This window comes from Grus americana, chromosome 1 (assembly GCF_028858705.1).
Source record: "Grus americana isolate bGruAme1 chromosome 1, bGruAme1.mat, whole genome shotgun sequence".
Taxonomy (NCBI): Eukaryota; Metazoa; Chordata; class Aves; order Gruiformes; family Gruidae; genus Grus; species Grus americana.
In genome coordinates this window covers 75,123,543-75,142,997 of record NC_072852.1, presented here as the reverse complement: position 1 = coordinate 75,142,997, position 19,455 = coordinate 75,123,543, and the positions used below count along the sequence as shown (strand labels likewise).

General features: G+C 40.8%; 1 protein-coding gene across 1 annotated transcript in view; it reads right to left on the bottom strand.

The window, feature by feature from the left end:
• Window positions 1-19,455, bottom strand: part of ST8SIA1 (ST8 alpha-N-acetyl-neuraminide alpha-2,8-sialyltransferase 1) — a 146,696-nt gene that overhangs the window by 93,361 nt on the left and 33,880 nt on the right. Inside the window, exon 2 of the mRNA XM_054829071.1 lies at window positions 19,134-19,278. Coding sequence (XP_054685046.1) covers window positions 19,134-19,278 — 145 coding nt within the window. The remainder of the gene's footprint in view (window positions 1-19,133; window positions 19,279-19,455) is intronic.

The window sequence follows — 19,455 nt, the reverse complement described above, 5'->3', positions numbered from 1 at the left end:
GATGGTGGAAATAAGATATAGGCTTTTGGAGGCAACAATGAGTTACTGGAGCTCATTACTGGCGTATGGTAAATGCTCTGTCATAAGGAGTCTTGTAGCACAGTAACTGCAGCCTTGTGGTATTAACATACTGCAGCTGAAGTACTGCTACTGTACTAGACTGAGAAATCACCAAAGGCAACCCCACAGCTTGAGTTACTCGGGAGGTCAGGTCGCGTCACGAGCGTTCCTGCTGCCTCTAAGCCTACTGCACTGGAAATAATGCACAGAGCACTCTGCACCTGCAGGTGTCAAAATACCTGAAGAAAGATGTTAAGTAAGTGTGGCCGATAGAATAATCTTCATCATCATACATATGCTTGGGATCTGATCTGCAAGCAGCCTTCCAAGCACAGGCAATGAGGATTCCAAACTCCAGAGAACCTATAGGCTGCCATATAGCCTCTATCATAACTGATTTATTTTCTGTTCCTTCCCTCAAATTAAAGTTCCTATTCCCCATTCAAATGAAACTATTACAAATGATCCTAGAGAAGTCCCAAAGGAGTGGGAAGAATATCAACGCACGGTGTAAATTGCTCTTAACACACCGCCAAAGTAAAAAATCATTTTTACTCAGCTCATCATTTTTGCAGAGACAGCTTTTTTTCTCCCTCAGCTAAGTAGCTAGACATCTGTTGAAGGCAAAACATAAAGATATGGCAATCAAAAGACAATTTTTAAAGTACAAAACCGTGTTTTTTAAATTTACTCCTTCTGACAGAAATTTGGAGTGCACTGCCAGTAAATGGTAGTTAGGCATATGTTAGTGAAATGAAAAAGACCCTGAAAGCATAATTTCAGAGAAAATGCTTTTTGAAAGAGCACTTCTATGAATTCTGGTGGAAAGACTACTCATCAAAGCCACACACATACCCGTCACATTTTTCCAAGTTATACTGTATTTACCTTCCTTGAAAGTACAATAGTAAATGGGATGTTGACCTGTTTGCCAGAAGAAGGAAGAAATTTCTTAAATTGACCAAGGGCTGTTGAGCGACTGATTTGAATTGCTGTCAAATTTGGAATGCTGCACATCTTAGATTTTCTGTATTTACTCAAGTTTTAAGGAGATTTCAAAAATATGAGCCATAACTGGCCTGCTAATGAGATATTTAACAAAATAATTTTATATGGTTTCCAAAAATCTGATCTGTAGAGCATTAAAATAATATCAAATTCACTTAAAAATGCCATAGACAAATGTCATCACAACATGTTAACTGAGAATGGAATTGGGGTAGTTTTGTGATCTAAAAAGATCAAAAAAAACCCACATCAATACTATTGGAGAAAGAAAAAGAAAGAAATTGATAATGTGCTTATACTCTTAAATAATGGGTTGGGGAGAGGGCTAACAAGAGGGGATACTGCATCTTCAGACATGCAAGAAAATCATCATTACAAAAGAAGTGCAATGCCAGAATGGAGAACTTCCCACCGTAGGAAAATTCAGAAAATAAGTATGAGCACCACAATTCTAATTATGGAGGATTAAAGAAAAGAAAAGCATAATTCAGCCAAAGTTAGGTAAACCCCAACTCATCAAAACTTCTGACAGCATGTGTAGTCCTTCCGCAGAATCGTCATTTTGCCTTATATTGCCTGTGATTAGCACCCTGCCTGTTTTGATTTTACATTGCTTGATGAAATTTAGCAACTAGTAAGTTAAATTTCAGGTATTAGTGCATCAAGCATAGGATATGAGCTTAAAGTCCACCAATCTGAAAGGAAGAAAAAAAAAAATCTTTACAGCTTAGTGAACCTTCTGAAGCCTTCTTTCACCATTGACTTACACTGGACAAGACTGGATGCTCATTGGCTTGCATCAGGCAAATACAGAATGTACCAAAACCTCATATGAGGATTAAAAACCTCTAAGAATTGTGCAGTTTCCTTTGGACATGGCAAACCAAACATACAACCTCTATCATATATGTTCATTAAACTGGAGTTCTGCTCTAGGTTCTGCTCACCATCTAACCACCTTGGGTAACTGCTTATTTCCCCATCCATAAAACAGGGAACACCACTAAAATCTGTACCGTGGGGTCTGCAGAGAAAGAGCGCCCTACAAGACCTAAGCTTATCTCACTTTAATTAAAAAAAAAAAAAAAATTACCTCTCCATACAAAGTTTGTTTTATCTGTGTTCTTATACCTTCAAAGCCACAGCAAGGCTATCACAATAACAGGAGAACATTATTAGACAGTATTACTATGGGGAAAAAAGACATCTAGACAACAAAGGAATAGGCAACAGCAAAGTAACTGCAACCCCTATCTGACACCAATCATGAGCAAATCATTATGCAGTTGAAAAACTGACCATGAAAACCTGTAATTCATTTCTAGAACACTTTGAATTTCACCCCAGGTGTGCAAATTACCCCAGTATCGGACTAATGGAGTAGCACTTACGTGGAAGGGGGTTGTCTCATCTTTATGCAGGATTCAAATCCCCACAGCAGGATAAAGCAGAGAAGCCGGAAGAGTTACACTGCTGTGAAACAGGTGCAAAATGAGATTCACGGTCTTCATCTTTATCGCTGCAATAGCTCTCTGTCTCTAAGGTCTACGATAAGTTGCATGAACTCCAGCAACATGACAGCAGCCTGGAAAGTATTAATGAGGGAGTCAATTGACCCTCTCACTGTGATTAAAAGGCCAACTAGAAAGAGATGCTGGCAAAGACTGAAGAGTAGCAAATGGGGAGGGCTGGAAACTACCTAGGAGAGATCTCAGAGCCACAGGAAAAAATGTGGTGAGGAAAGCAGGATAAAGAGCTGAAGCAGCAGACAGGGAGCTGTCAGCAGCGGCTCGGTACAAGGTGCTTGGGCTGGAACCCAGGAGAAAAACAGGCTGAGTTACTTGGATATTTAGAAGTCATGAACTACGCTCCCTCTGAACAGTGTCAAACCTAAGGCTCAGATTTGGTGTCAGAGGGTAAATTTATTTGCGCTGTGTAGCAGGAAAGAAGACAAAGGTCTTCTCTACCAGAGAAGGGGACACTGATCCAAAGGGATGCTGCAGATAGCAGACGTCTGTGACAACAGCCAACACAAAAGTACACTGGAACAAGTGAGTTTTGAAAAATATTGGTTTAGTCTCACTCTCTTACCTGTGATAGGATTAACCACAAATATATCTATAGTATAGTGTACATACTAGTTCACCTTACTTCTATATTACCAAAATTTCTGCTGCTATCAGACAAAAGGTATATTTACTGTGTTTTTACACTTTTCCTCCCCTCTCAGTCAGACACCAGCTTGAATTTCAGCTTAAGCATGGAAAGATTCTGTCTCAACTGACAAGCCAGAGTTTTGCTCTTACAGACTTAAAGATAAAGTGCCTATTACAAGAACATGTAATTTCTGAAATCAAGACCTCTGATAGGTCTCTTAGTAAATCGGATTTGATTTTGATCTGCCTTGTAAATTGTCAGCTCCATATAGAAGCAAGGGTAGCAGAGTCACATAAAACTTTAGCACTTGACAAATGTATGATAAAAACCCTATCGAGCTGGCAACACTAGTTAGGAGCAAGACAACATACAATCCAACTTGCTTTTCTGTAGTTGAATGGACATTCTGAAGGAACAACAGGAATGAAAACATGCTTTTGTGAGTAGGAAGATAAACCTTAGGGATATGAAAGAAGTGGTTCTGTTGAGTAAAAAGGTGCCATTTTCACAAACTCACATTTCTGTAAATATGTGCAAGTTAAATGACTTGACAGAGCTAAACTTACAGAAAGTACATTACACTAAATCCCCTTTGCTCCAGCTCCCCTCAGCACTTTGCTGGAACCACCAAACCTGAGTCAGTATCAGCCATTATGGCCCTGCCAGGTCAAGCTGGCCTTTCAGGTTACCTTACCCTAGACAAATATTACCCTCAACTAAAGCTGGCAAAGAGAATAAAGTGCAAAGTTATATAAAGTGCAAACCCAACAGTACTCAGTAGTAAGGGAGATAAAAGAGGAAAGATAACAGGGACATAGTTATTAAAATGCATTGTACAAACCAAATCAGTATGAAAATCAAGTTTACATGGTTAACAAGAGTAATATTGGATCAAGGTAATTGGCATATCAAACTTTGGAGTGCTTGGAAAAACAGAAAGAAGGGCTGAAAGCTTACATTTAAAAAGTGTAAAAACAGAGATTATGTCTTGCATACCTAATTACTGTGAATGAGGAGTTCTACCGCTATACTCCTTGCAAGATCAAAATGCTAGCAATGAAGCTAGCAGGAAGAATCCAATTTACATTGGAGCAGAACCATCCCAAACACTTTCTAACTTTGCCTCCACATTTTTCATCTCTGATGAAAGAAGACCCTTTGAAATCACAAAAAGCAAGTTTCTGATCTTCATTGGAAAAGTTATTTATTTTGTAGGCTACATGCAACAGCAGGTTTCCGAAAAGTATTCAGGCTTACAAATGCCTACTGGGACCAGATATCAAACTTTAAAGAGAAATCACCATTGCTAATTATCACTACATAGGTTTTCTCTACAACTTCCTCATCTCTTAGATGGTCTATTCTTGAGTAACCAGACATTCAATTTGAAAATCCCAAAACACAGTGACTATCCAGGCATTCTGATGACAATTTGGGGTAAATTCATATCTGAAGAAGATAGTACCTGACCCTTTCTCAAGAAAAAGCTGCAGAAAATAACATCCCCACTACTGCATCAGGAAACCAGGACACCAGTGATTTCACTTCTTTCATTGAGTCACATGCCAAGGATCTCTGTACCACTTAAAACCAAAATGATAAATAGAAGTCAACAAAACTATGGTTGACCTCACTTTAATACAATGATGTTGACCACTGTGGCATATCATTGCATGCACCATCCTCACAAACAGACTCAGACAAGCATACAAAAAAGGGTGCCTTTGCCCTGCAAAGTAACAGTCTTAAGAGTGAGATCAACCCATTGAGAGAAATGGAGAAGTAGAAAAGCGTGCAAAGATTCTGCAAGACTTACACATAGCCTGCTTACAAGGACTCAGAGAAGCAACAAGCCAGGAGTGATTCCCTCCTTACTGACATGAGCAACAGAAAGGACGTTGTCAGTTGGGATGGGGGCAAGGAAGAACAGTAACAAAAAGCTCCATTTTATCTCGTCGCAGTGGCTGTTTCAGATTTGCCTTGCCTTTACACTCAGGGTATGAACAAATATTTTTCAGTCAGACTAGATGAAGCAGATAAATTACTCACTACATGAAAACAGCAGCTCATAAAGGCCAAGAACTGGGGGAAGAAAAAAAAATATAAAATCATTCTTTGTTAGCCAGGAAGTAGCCACAAACCCAAATTTATGCGTCCCTAGCAGAACTATACCCAGCCAGAGGGAACTGTTGGCTAAATACTAGCCATGCTGAAGTCAACTGGAACATTGCTATTTGGTGTAACCACACTTCACTTGACCTATTTTGCAACATAGTTTGCTACTCACTTCCCCACCATGCTTCTTTTGGTGCTTAACAATCCAGCACTCACATTGCTTTGCTTAGTGAGTGCCCTGAACAGACAAATGCAACCACTGTGCCAACCACAGTCACAACCGTGCTAGGATGAGGGGGTGCTGGCCCTGGGTACCACTTGGAAGACAGACCCTAAACTGGGGAATCGGAACTGCAAGAAGTCTGCCAAGACCAGAGCCAGGAAAGCAGTGCTGGCAAGCTTAAACTGAGATAGTCCTGCTTTTCAAAGGCCTTGCTTAATGCCATAGGGTGGAGAAGAGCTCCTGTCTGCTATATTCATATACTGCCCAGAATATCACAGGGAGTCTATAGCTCTATCCTATTTTTTTTGGCTATGAAGCAAAAGGAATAGTGGTTCATCATGTGCATCTTTTGATTGTACAAGGAAAAGGGGGTTTGCAGTATTTCTTCCCCACATATTCCCCATGCAGAAACCCTCATTTTAATTGTCTCCAGAGATTTCTAGGCATAGATTTAACTGTGCAGTAACACCATACACAGAATTTGAATGACTGTAAAGTGCTTGAGGGAATTGCTATAAAGAGCATCATACTCATACCAAGGATTATTTATCTTTGGCTTTCTCATTTCTTCTTCTGGCACAATAGTGGATCACAGAACAGACTTATGTAGCCTTTGCATTTATTGTCTCCTTTCACCTAAACTGTCTCCTATTGAACCTAGTCCCATCACTTAAATTTGCAGCATTGCTCCTGAATAACAAGCTACACTGTGCATATGTCAAACCCTGCTGCAAGGAATGGGAAGTGAGACAAGCCAGTGGGTTTTAGATTGAGGAAAAGGCTGGAGATGGTCTGGATGGAAGAACGTCTATTAATGAATTAGCCTACAAATAGGTTAGTCAGCCTAAAAACCAGAACACATTACACATTCCCATTCTACATTCTTGTCATATGCACAACCTCATTAAAAATCATCAATAGAGAGAAAGTGTTGCTTGGAATTATTTCATGCCCTGCAGGTAGGTCTAATTCAGCTTGGCTCTATACACTGAGAAATAAAGATGTGCAATAGTAGCTCCATGCAATCTTCACTGGAGATGAAGTGAAGATTCATATCACATCACCCCCCCGCCTGGAGAGGGGGCTCACCGCTGGCAACTGTCTGTCTGTCTCCAGCTACATAAAGTACAGTCAGTTTACTAAGACAGAGAGATGGACGAGATTAGTCAATGCAGACTGTCAGAGCTGTGATGATAGCACAGAGAAATCTTAACCTGGAAAGCAGCAGATACCTGAGCTCCATTCCCTATTCGGTCCTCCGTACACATTATCAAGGGAAAAAGATGAGCAGGTATGTTGGGACACTGGGTTCGCCTCATTAGTAGCAACATCCAGTGATCTTCTGGCTACAGGAATAACCAGCAACACTGAATACAAGTTTGTTCAAGCAGAAAGGTTCCTTTAAGCTCTGCCATTCAGAGGAGAAGGCATTGACGTTTTGTACCATCTCCAAAGGGAATGTCTGAGGATATGTTCTGAGGGCACCACACGGTTAATTGTCACGTATCTTCCTTATAGACTAACAGAAAAACAAAAATGTTCAGAGAGGTAGGAAAAATGATGTGATTAAAAGAGTTGCAGCCATTTAGCCTAGAAAACAAGACTTTGGGGAGACTTGATAGCAGTCATATGTGGAAAAGATAAGAAAAAAAATGTTCTCAAATTATAGCCAAGGGGGGATTTTAAGTTAGACATCAGGAAATACATCCTACACATAAGGACAGCAAAGTACTGGAATGGACTATCTAGTGGGCTGTGCAGTTTCCATTACTGGAAGCTTTAAAAATTTACTACATAAATATCTGTCGGGTATGGCCCAGGTAGGGCTGTCTGCTATGGGCAGAAGCAAGAGGGCAGCGACCACTAAGTTTCCCCTCCAGACCATGACTTTGCACATGTTTGAATATGATACCATCAGAATGAACTGACGGTGCCCCTGTATTTTGGTGTAGCACTGCCTAATGAATCCCTGTGTGAGGATGCAAGGCTTTTTCCCCTAAAAGCCTGGCTTTGTAAAAGTAAAATCATAAATAGTGCTGTACCTCTGGATTATGTGCCATGATTGAATGTGTTTCTTTGTGCAGCCTTCTGAGTGGAAAGGGAACTGTGTAAAAATAGGCTTGGTCTTGTTGATTTGGGTTTGGTGTCATTCAGGGGCTACAACTGAAGCCCCTTTTTTTGTTTGTTTGTTTGTTTGTTTTTTGGGGGGTTTTTAGATGATCTTTAAGTTCCCTTCCAACCCAAACCATTCTATGATTCTCTCCCACATCCCACTTGGGGACGGGGGTGTGAGCGAACGGCTGTGTGGTTGTTTTAGCTGCTGGCCAGGTTAAACCATGACAACTAGTACTGCCAACTGTCACCAGCCCCAAGTGCCCATGGTTTGCAGAAGTGTCTAAGGCAGTCTTTAAAAAATAAATTAAAAAAGGAAAAAAGAAAACCACCATCTCCACTCTGGAAAGAACTATTTCTTTCTGCATTTGGAATTCACAGTTATATTAAACAAGTCCAAATTCACAAGGCTGTTAAATGTCATATCCTGACTCATTTCAGCTAGAAACACACCAGTGCTTTCCGATATCTTGCTTTTGCCTGACACTACAGAGCACCCCCTTAGCCACCACACGCAAAACAGTCACCTCAGATTGGTAGTTATTGGCCAACAGACAATCTGCAGCACAGATTTGATTTTCAAATTTCTCCTTAAAGACTCTGAAAAAGCATAAGCTCTGTTGATCAAGAAGGTAAAATCAGCCTGGGTTCTTGATCTCAGCAAGAGCAAGTTAAACAGTACTTCACCTGCATGTCCAGCATCACAGAATTTATCTGGTGCGTCCTGATGTAAGAAAACCACTACTGTGTTATTTCCCCAATGTCCAAAATGTCATTTGGAAGCCAATGCCTGCCTCATGGGAGCTATTCAGATAATAAAAGTTGTTCCAGAAGAGAACCACAGCCCTTCCCCTCCACACCATATCAGGTTATAAGGACTGTAAATCAACCATGCCTGGCTACATAAGTCAACTCCTGAACTGTAATGCAGCAGATTTCTTATTAAATGTAAAGCTGGGCTTACACTCCCCCCTAAGCAAGAAGACATAAAGGATCTTTTGAAAGTCAGTATATAATCCTCCTACAAGATTTGTAACCATGCTACCCCTTCTTAATAGCTTCTGCAGTGATGTAACCTTCCCTGACTTTCCTCAAGCTTGCGGACTCTGCTAAGCCATGCTTCCACCCGTATTTAGGAATACCTGGGAGAAGAGAGGGGCTACGTCTTTGCTGCAAGTGAAATACTTTCTGAACGTAATCTGATATCCTGCCACACTCCAGTAAAACTCACATGAGCCATATCAAGAAACCAAACAAGTGTATGAAAAATAGAACTATGTAATATTTCATCAATTTCTACTCATTCTTCTGCCAGGTGGTAAGTGCCAGGCATGAAATGCAACCAAATATAAGCCTCAAATAAGCCAGTACCTGTATTAAACCTATTTCAGAAGTATTTCACCAAAAGAGCTGAATACAGCAAGTTAATTGCAATCTGATCACTGAATAATTCAAATATATAGTCACATATATAATAAAAAGTCTATAAACTGAACAAGATGACTTTTAAAAACAAAATTCATAAATAATAAGAAAGGCTAACAGGTGGCCAGGATATAAAGATTACTCAAGATCTTCTGAAAGTCAGTATCTAATCCTCCTACAAGATTTGTAACTGTGCTACTCCTCCTTAGTAGCTTCTGCAGTGGTGTAACCTTCCCTGACTTTGAAGTTAACAAGTGTGATGCCCATCTACAAGAAGGGCCAGAAAATGGATCCAGGGAAGTGCAGACTTATCAGTCTGACCTCGGTGCCGGGGAAGGTTATAGAGCAGATCATCTGGAATGCCATCATACAGCACGTACAGGACAACCAGGCAATCAGGCCCAGTCAGCACATGTTTATGAAAGGCAGGTCCTGCTTGACTAACCTGATGTCCTTCGATGACAAGGTGACCCGCTTAGTGGATGAGTGAGAGGCTGTGGATGTTGTCTACCTGGACTTTAGTAAAGCCTTCGACACCCATTTTCCACAGCATTCTCCTGGAGAAACTGGCTGCTCATGGCTTAGATGGGTGTACACTTCGCTGGGTAAAAAACTGGCTGGATGGCTGGGCCCAAAGAGTTAAATCCAGTTGGTGGCCGGTCACAAGTGGTGTTCCCCAGGGCTCAGTACTGGGGCCAGTTCTGTTTAATATCTTTATCAATGATCTGGATGAGAGAATCGAACGCACCCTCAGTAAGTTTGCAGATGACACCATGTTGTGCAGGCGTGTTGATCTGTTTGAGGGTAGGAAGGCTCTACAGAGGGATCTGGACAGGCTGGATCGATGGGCTGAGGCCAATTCTGTGAGGTTCAATGAGGCTCACTGCCATGTCCTGCACTTGCGTAACAACCCCACGCAATGCTACAGGTTTGGGGAAGAGCGTCTGGAAAGCTGCCCGGCAGAAAAGGACCTGGGGGTGCTGGTCAACAGCCAGCTGAATACGAGCCAGCAGCGTGCCCAGGTGGCCAAGAAGGCCAACAGCATCCTGGCTTGCATCAGAAATGGTGTGGCCAGCAGGATTAGGGAAGTGATCGTCCCCCTTTACTCAGCACCGGTGAGGCTGCACCTTGAATACCGTGTTCAGTTTGGGCCCCTCACAAGAAGGACATTGAGGTGCTGGAGTGTGTCCAAAGAAAGGCAACAAAGCTGGTGAAAGGTCTAGAGCACAAATCTTATGAGGAGCAGCTGAGGGAACTGGGGTTGTTTAACCTGGAGGAAAGGAGGCTGTAGCCAGGTGGGTGTCAGTCTCTTCTCCCAAGTAACAAGCGAAAGGATAAGAGGAAATGGTCTCAAGTTGCACCAGGGGAGTTTTAGATTGGATATTAGAAAAAATTTCTCCACTGAAAGGGTTGTCAAGCACTGGAACAGGCTGCCCAGGGAAGTGGAGGAGTCACCATCCCTGGAGGTATTTAAAAGACATGTGGATGTGGCACCTAGGGACGTAGGTGGACTTGGCAGTGTTAGGTTAACAGTTGGACTTAATGATCTTAAAGGTCCTTTCCAACCTGAATGATTCTGTGATTCTAAGATTTAGACATTGACTTCCAAAGCAGCAAAGGTCTCATTGCACCTGTAGGTGGAAGTCTTGGTGTATAAACGAGTTCACTGCCAGAAAAAACCTTGCATGGAGAAAGAACCTCCTTATAGCATCTTATCAGTTACATAAAGCTACAACAAAACAAACAAAACAAATCTGTGTTGCCTTTGGGCAGAGCAAAGCCAACTCTTATTTCTATTTTTACACCCTAATCGAGGCAGCTCCTATGCCCTGTAGTTACTCGTAGCCATCAGAAGTTTGCTGTTCCTACAGCCTCTCATCTGTGACCACTTCCTTTAATTATTCTCCTGCTTACAACATTTCTTGCTTATAAAGCAGCAAGTTATGTTCCTATAAAGCAGACAAACGTTGACTAAAAAGCCCCTAAAATTCCCAAGGCCTCTCTGGCTGTCTTTGCCTGCTCTGCTCACTTCCTCTTTGGATTCAGCCTTTTTGCTCTATGCTTTACAGTCCCACAGCATAACATCCCTTTATCCATAGTTGTGACTTTTTGATACCGTCAAAAGCGTTATTTGAGGTAGAAAATTTTGGTTGTGCAGCTAATGAGTAGAAACGTGCATGAGCGTGCAGTGCCACAAGATCGTCCCTGCCTCTGCCAGCAGATGCCCTTCCACAGTGTGTCCCGCCTCCCTGGGACAGCACATCACTGCCACATCCCTCAGCCTGGCCCATGTTTCCAGTTCTGCTGTGGCCTCTTCACGCTCAGTGGCTGCTCCATGTGCAGGCCTGCGGTTTACCAGTCAGTAACTGTACAGCCCTGGGTACTAACAGAAATTAACAAATATGCACTTTGAAGCATTTTCCAAATACAAAGTAACTCAAAGTTACAACACCCTCATGGCTGAATTATCCTCTTGAAAGTATCCCATGTCCCTTCTGTTTTAGGTGACTCCACAACAATCCCACAGGGTTTTATACTTTTTTACTACTGCTCAGTATACATAACAATGCAGAAGCTCTCCCACATCCTTATATCCCCAAAATCCCAAACAAAGGTGGGATTGATCTGTGGGGTTTTTTAATGCCCAAGACCACGAGGGTATGTCTGGCAAAGGAACTGGTGTGTGCTTGGATCAGCTCTTGTGTTATCTAGGAAAGAGAGTGATTGACGCTCAGTCACTTTAGATTTCAAATAGAAATGTTGAGTTAGGGCAGCCATTCCTCTTTCTCTGCCTGCGGGCCAAAATGACACTTCACAGCCAGATCTAGTCCTTCCCTTCCTCTCTGTTACATTTGGAAAGGTCAGCATCTATTTATGTATTTGCACTGACTGAGATAAAGCCAATTTGGCATGTGCATTATTGCAGATAAGCTCCAGAAAAATCAGGCTCACCAAAGACAGCCTGGCTAAGCCTGGCTGAAGACATTTTAGCAAGCCCAGAGAGATCAAAGCACACATCCGATGATCAACAGGGACAGAAAGCCACTCCTTGGTCTGTTTTAACTCACTTCAACAAGAGTATGTTGCCCATCCTCTAGTTAATTACTTCAAACTATACACATTGCATCTCAGTCTTTTTAGCATAAATTTGACTTTCACCATCAGGCCTGTTTGCATCTTGTCTATATGGAGCTGTTTCAGATGGACTATGGCTTTTGCTTAACCAACCAGATAGCAAAGCTGGAATAGGGCATCATCTGTTCTAACAGTCTGCACAAAATGGTCCAATTACACAGTTCTTAATTAGTCAGTATGGAATCAAAGTGAGGGTAGGGGTTTCACTTAACTAAATATTAAGCCAGATTTTTTATCTCAATCACCTTGATGCCAATGGCTAGAGATTATCCAAGACTGAAGGGAAGACTCATGCTCCAAAAGAGCACAATTCATCAGGTCTCTATAGATAGTATTTCACATCCCAGTTTATGAAAGGCACTATATGATACAATTGCTTTAGTAATTCAGAAGATTGCTTTTTAATTGCATTCCTAGCATGCAGATGTCACTTCACAAGATATAACTACCTCTTCACAAGATATAACTACCTCTTTGCCTTTTAGTATATGTTTTCCATGTCTGCAGTAATTAATATTTATTACATTCTCATTTTGAATGTAGCCCAAATCAAGAACATAGCTTGCATTACAGTATGCTGGGGGAAAAACAAAAAAAAAAAAAAAAGAAAACAAGGAAGAAAAGGGACAGCACCAAGAAGTTTCCCCAAATCCTAATTACATACAACTCAAAAGATGTCAGGGAGGTGCTATTTAGACAGCAGAATTAATGGAAGTAAATATAAGAGTTGCTCAATAAATGTTAGGTCTGCAGGCACTTCATGCCCCTACCCAACACATCAAGAAAAAAAATCAGGACACATATGACAGCCAATATTTGTATTTCTCCAAGCAGCTATTAACTACAGAGCTTTACTGAGAACAAAGTACTTCAGTAAGTTAGATTGGTACCAAAAATTAACAAACCACTTCCAAAGTCAACACCAAAGGCAGTGATTCATGCCTCCTGGCAACACTGCAGTGCATCAAATCCTAAACCCATTCACTTCAGGTGGTTTCCCACTTTATACACAATTTTTGGATCACCTGGGTCTAAAATCAGTCCAAACAACACATAGCATTTGCCCTAAGCAAGTTAACATTGTCATCTTAACATGTAGCTTCACATTCCACCCTGTGTCCACGCAGCAGCCGCCCTCCCACCAAACCCCTCCCAGTACTTGCTGCTCCTAGACCTCACCTTTTACTTGAATCAAAACCTACCATTTTCTTCCTCAGGATGAGTATGTTTTTCCTGTAATCCTCATCATGCAAAAAGGGGGAAAAGCCTAGAGACTACACCAAAATCCCTTTCCAAATCCGAATTATTTCCCTGAAATAATTACAAATTACTCTATTAGCTGTGAGCTATAACCTTAAGACCACAGAAGGACACAATAAAAATTGTGGCCAAATGAGGAATGTTGTGAGCAACCAAGAAAAATTAAACAAGCTCCCAGAATCTAACAGGGACCCTGAATAAAAACCACAAATCACATAGTACAATCATAAAATCATTCACTGTTACCCAATACAACATTCACCCCAATAACCCAGAAAATGTCACAGAGCGATTAAATTTTCTCTGCCTTTATATTAAGGACAAGAATTTAAACTCTGATTAATAATTTGAAAAATATTGCCTTTCTCCTGATCACAAGGTATCCAGAAACAGCTGCCAGCTTTCCCAAATTTATTTGTGGGTTGAAGCTATTTCCTTTGGATTTCTCAGACACCATTTGTGATGACTATTCATGAGAAGCTCATTGCAAGTAGCCATTCTTCTAGCTGACAGCATTTTGCAGGTGAAACTTCAGATGGGATTTGAGCAGCTGGGGAATCATATTTTAGTAATGTGAAATAATTTACTGGTACCAAAGGTGTCTAACTGCTTCAAGTGAAATATAATAAAACTAGAAAATTTTTCAATGAGTTATTTTATTTTGTTAAATTAAAAAGTTGTTTAACACTTGAAATTTCTCTTGAAATGTATTCACTCCTCTACCCTCCCAAATAATACTTTACATGGCAGAGTGAAAAGTTCCACTTGATTTAATCATTTCTTTAACCTTTTGGGGGAAGGGGAAAGGAGACCTCAGAAATTCACCTCAGTTCTTCCTTGCTATAAGCTTTTGCCAACAAGCAATAAAAATCCATTATTTGTATAAACAGCTAAATACTGGGGTGAGGGGTTTTTTTTTCTCTAATGATAGTCTGAAATTTGCTTTTGAAACTGAGGAACAAAAAGCCCAGAAGGAGTGCAAAATTATTTCAGAAAATGTTTGAAATTCGGGCTTGTTTTATTCTCTAACTCAAAAGCAGATGACTGTTAGTTCACATTTCTCTCATATGGTTTTGAGTTACATCCCAGCTACTGCTGTGGTTACATCACATTTACTCATAGCATCTAAAAATTACTGCAGGAATATATTGAAGCCTGGTTTCTTCCATTCTAGTCAGACAGTAAAGGGTGGAAAATGCTAGTCATGCCTCCTGCTGTGCCTCAATACAGTACAATTGGACCGGAGTTGCATGGCTAAACTTCCAGACTGAAGAGCAAGGAGGGTGTACGTCTCTGTCCTGTCAGGGACAGGACTCCTGAACACCAACACAGGGTTCCATTTTCTGTATAATAGTTGGACAACAATGGAGAGGAAATACATTTAAAAGTTACCCATGGCCTTTAGTGGCCAAACTGAGACATGGCAGCCCGGCTATTCAGGGCTTTATCCAACCATGCTGCCGGTTTCAACAGTAGTAGGGTCACCCGCATCTCCGAACTCTCAGTGCCCCCAGATATGTATCAAAATTACTGGCTAATATTGAAACTTCAAGTCTACGAGAAAAGCTTTAGAAAAGTGGTAGGTATGCAGTAGGAATATCCTTTTGTTGTTAATATTAAACTACACCTACAGTTATATGCAGACTCTACGCTTTTTGTCTCCTAAGACTGGGGAAATAATGCTGTAGATCACAGCAAGTAATACAACAAAGCTGCTGTCAAGAAATGTCTGATTTTAATTGAAATGACACTCCATTATCCAACAGCTCCAGGCAATGCTACCGTAGTACGTGTTGGGAAATGAGACATTGGTGAGATGCCCACCCTCACTGCATGCAAGACCATCTTCTCTGATGAGCCACGTTCTGCCTCGCATCTTCTCCTGACCATTAGGTATTGACAATGAACCACAAGCAGTTTTTCTCCAGGCTGGGAAAGATGGTGCAGTCTGTGTAATATTTCAGTTCTGTTTCAAAAAAAAAAAAATTCTAGAAATCAGGGGGAAAATGACACAGAGAGGGGGAGAGTAAGAGGAGCCAGTTCCAGCAGCTGCAATTGTTGGTTCATGCAAAACACTGCAACTTCATATTTTGTTCTCAAACTAAAATGAAACACTGAATGACTATTCCACATAAAAGCTTTTCTCTTTTGCAAATTTCTCCCTTGGCCAATCAAAAACTTAACAAAATAAAAGGAGGAGGAATATAATCAAGCAAAGTCTGAGTGGAAAATAAAGCTAGCAACTGAGCTGATAAAAAAAACAACAGTTGAAATATTACATTCAAAAAATGGTAAAATGAAATGTTATAACACCACTAAAACCTTTTAACCTTTTCACTTCACAGAAAAATTGAAAAACCAATGAACTGATACTAAATTTATATTTTGATGAAATAGCATTTTTATTGGAAAAGCACTCCATCAAAAATGTTGAACCAGCTGTAAGAACTTTATCTACAGATTACTCAGAAGAAAAAATATTCTATTTTGTATTGTTCACATTCAAAAATAAGTGACATTTTACATATTAAGTTCTGACATACTTACATTATTTCTGTATAAGTCTCCATTGGTGCATAGCCAGCTTATTCTATGCCATAAAACACAGCAAGTTTCCTATTTAGAGTTACTTTATCCTATAAGTTAATAACTGGTTCAGGCCTGAGAAATCTTCTGCAAGCACAAAATGGCTTAAGCCCAACAGATTGATGTGGATGGAGCCTTTTCTATTTATTCCGGAGGAAATATTTTTTCAATTATATCAACATAGCTGCGGTCCTTTACATTCCTATTACATCTCCTGAGCATTTCAGAGTATTACCCATATTTTATGAGTGGTTTTAAGCTTCTGGATACTTTTGAAAGGAATATTCATCTTCACAAAAATCACTTGCCTGTTGCTAGCAAGCTAATAGACATCATTCTTCAAAGTAGAAGCCTGAAAAATTTAGGCAAGTATTTTTCTTGAAACAGAGAGGTAGAAAAATACTTTGCTTAAGAATTTACTGCAAATAAATCTTCCTAAGCTTTTAAGACTAACAGGATTTCATCTGATAAAGGTTTACAAAATTCCTCTGGGCAAAATACATAGGAATAACACATCCAGTTAGAGGCAGTGGTAGTGAGTAGCACTTGTCAGAAATGAACTGCCCATAAATTCATTAAAGGAATAGCATTTCTGGCACTGGTCCTAGAGCTGCTTTCTAGCATTGTTCTAGGGTTGGAACATCGTAAAAATTCACCTTTTCCACCACCACCACTACAACAGTCTCTAGCCATCCTCTTCACTCTGACACTGAAGGGGACACTGAAGTCCCAACTCCTTAGCTCACATTGTCCTTCAGCAGTTTGTCTCTTCAGGGCTTCCCAGATCCTCACTCTCAATCCAGTCAAGTGATAAGCTTCAAGGATAGGGCTTGGGAGCCTGGGAACCACTGGAGTTCCCAAGACCATGATTCCTCTCTAACCAGTATTTACCTCTGTGAAGGAGCCCGTCCCGTATTCTGCTCTTTTCTGTGAGAGGAGTTAGGACACCACTGTGGACAGGCAGAGTGCTAGGTTTTAATCCAAATCTGAAACCCCAAATCCATCACAAAATATTGACCTCCCTGTGCCAGCCCAGGTGGGGCTTTTCTGAAACATTTGAAAGGATGTTCACATTTTGAGCAGTTGCTGCCAATATCTTTGTGTGGTACAAAGTTCACAGCTCTGACAAGGATTTCAGTTTGCTCCAATAAACAGTGCAATATTGAAGCAATAAATCATACTAATCATCATAAAAAAGATTTACAGCTACTACTCTGCAACACACCATAAACTTTCTACCAGTGTCAAAGACAGGGAGAGACATTCACTCCAGCCAGGCAGCCTTGTCCTGGTTTCAGTTGGGACAGAGTTAAATTTTCTTACTAGCAGCTGGTATAGTGCTTTGGTTTTGGTTTAGGATGAGAATAATGATGGTAAAACTGATATTTTAGTTGTTGCCAAGCAGTCAAGGACTTTTCAGCTTCTCATATCGGCCTGCCGAGGAGAAGGCAGGGGGCGTCCAAGAAGCTGGGAGACGACACAGCCAGGACAGCTGACCCCAACTGGCCAAAGGGATATTCCATACTATATGATGTCACGCTCCATATATAACTGGCGGAGTTGGCTGGGAGGGGCGGCGGCTCAGGAACTAGCTGAGCATCGTTTCCGGGTGGTGAACAATTGTGCTGTGCATCACTTATTTTGTATATTCTGTTATCATGATTATTATTATTCTCTTCCTTTTCTGTCTTAGTAAACTGCCTTTGTCTCAACCCACGAGTTTTAACTTTTTCTTTTTGATTCTCTCTCCCATCTCATTGTGGGGGGCAAAGTGAGCGAATGGCTGCACAGTTGTTTTAGCTGCCGGACAGGTTAAACCATGACAAGCCCCTTTCCAGCTGTACTGCTAGAAAAAAAACACTCGTCATGCACATTTCAGCATCTACTTGTTTGTTGAGCTTGCAGGGACACAGCAGCTGGGGAGCAGCCTGAGGGAGGCAGAGGTCTATTAACTGGTTCACTGCAGCAGGCACAGCCAAGTGACAAGACAGCGGACTGGCAGCCTAAACGAGACACAGCTGTAATACTGCTCCTCCAGATGATGTCTTAACACAGAAAGTGCCTGTTCCTATCTCCTCTTCTCTGCACTGCAGTTGCCCCTCACTCTTTCTCCACTAAAATAAACTCAAAGTCATAACTCTGTTGTTGAGATCTGGAAACTACTTTAAAAAAAACCAACCACCTTTTTGATGTTTTCTTTGCAGGATGAGTTTAACAAGTAAGAACTCTGCTACATGTTTAACTGAAACAGCAACAAACGAAAAGCCCAGCGTGAATGACTCAACGCTGACTGGGAGGCTTAATAAATACCTATGCCTTTGAGAAATTAAAGTAACATGTAAATCAATTAATGCATCCAGATGTTTGGCTCTCTTTACATGTGTAGCCACATAAAACACCTCTCCTTCCATACACAAAATTCAATGTAATAAACTCATTATTTAACATCAGCTCATCTATTAATTAAAATACGAGAAGCCTAGATCAGTATTACAAATTCCTAGTGCTCGAAAACACTGCACTTAACCTTAGCTGAACAACAACAAACCACTTCTAATATTCAAAACACAGCAAGAATCAACAATGTCAAGTTGTCGGCTTCTGTTATTTGGCTCACATTTGCTTGCCATCAATAAACTTCATTAATTTGGAAGTAACTTGGACACCTTCACACAAAGCACTGTCACACCTCAACTAAACAGATCTGAACTGAAGCAATCCCAAATGAGCGATCATGCTCCCAGTAAGCATGATCACTGACTGAAATGCAGAAATCACCTTCTTAAAACAGCCAGAACTTAGCATTTTAAAAATCAAGATGGGTGGCCCAATCTCATCCACACACCTGAAAAGTAGCTGGGGAAATATTAACATGCAGACAAACATTTTACAATTTTCAGAACACAGAAGTTAAAAAAGCAGAGGAGACCATTTCTCAATACAAAACACAGATGGAATTTCCTGACAAGAATTTAGCCTAATTATACTCATTTGTAGCATGTTATCATTTAGTATATTAATACTTAAAGTGAAAAGAGAAACGGTTACTGACCTGTGGGAAGAGAGAGTAAGTTGCATTGTCAATAGTGAAAGAATATAAAAATTCCCCATCAAACCAGAGGTTCTTTCCCATCGGGGAATTCAGCTTTGTCATAGCAAAGAGCTGCCCAGGGTCACAGCATTCCTCCAGCAGTTTCCTAGTGAAGGCAACCAAAAGAGAAAGAGCCATATTAATTAGAGCCTTGGCACACCTTCTCTAACGACACCCCTCACACCTGAGACTCTGTCACTCTCAGACGCTCCCAGGCAAGCCATTCATCTTCTCAGCCAGTGGATGAACCATGGGTGACTCTCTATTACTTATAGAAGGACCA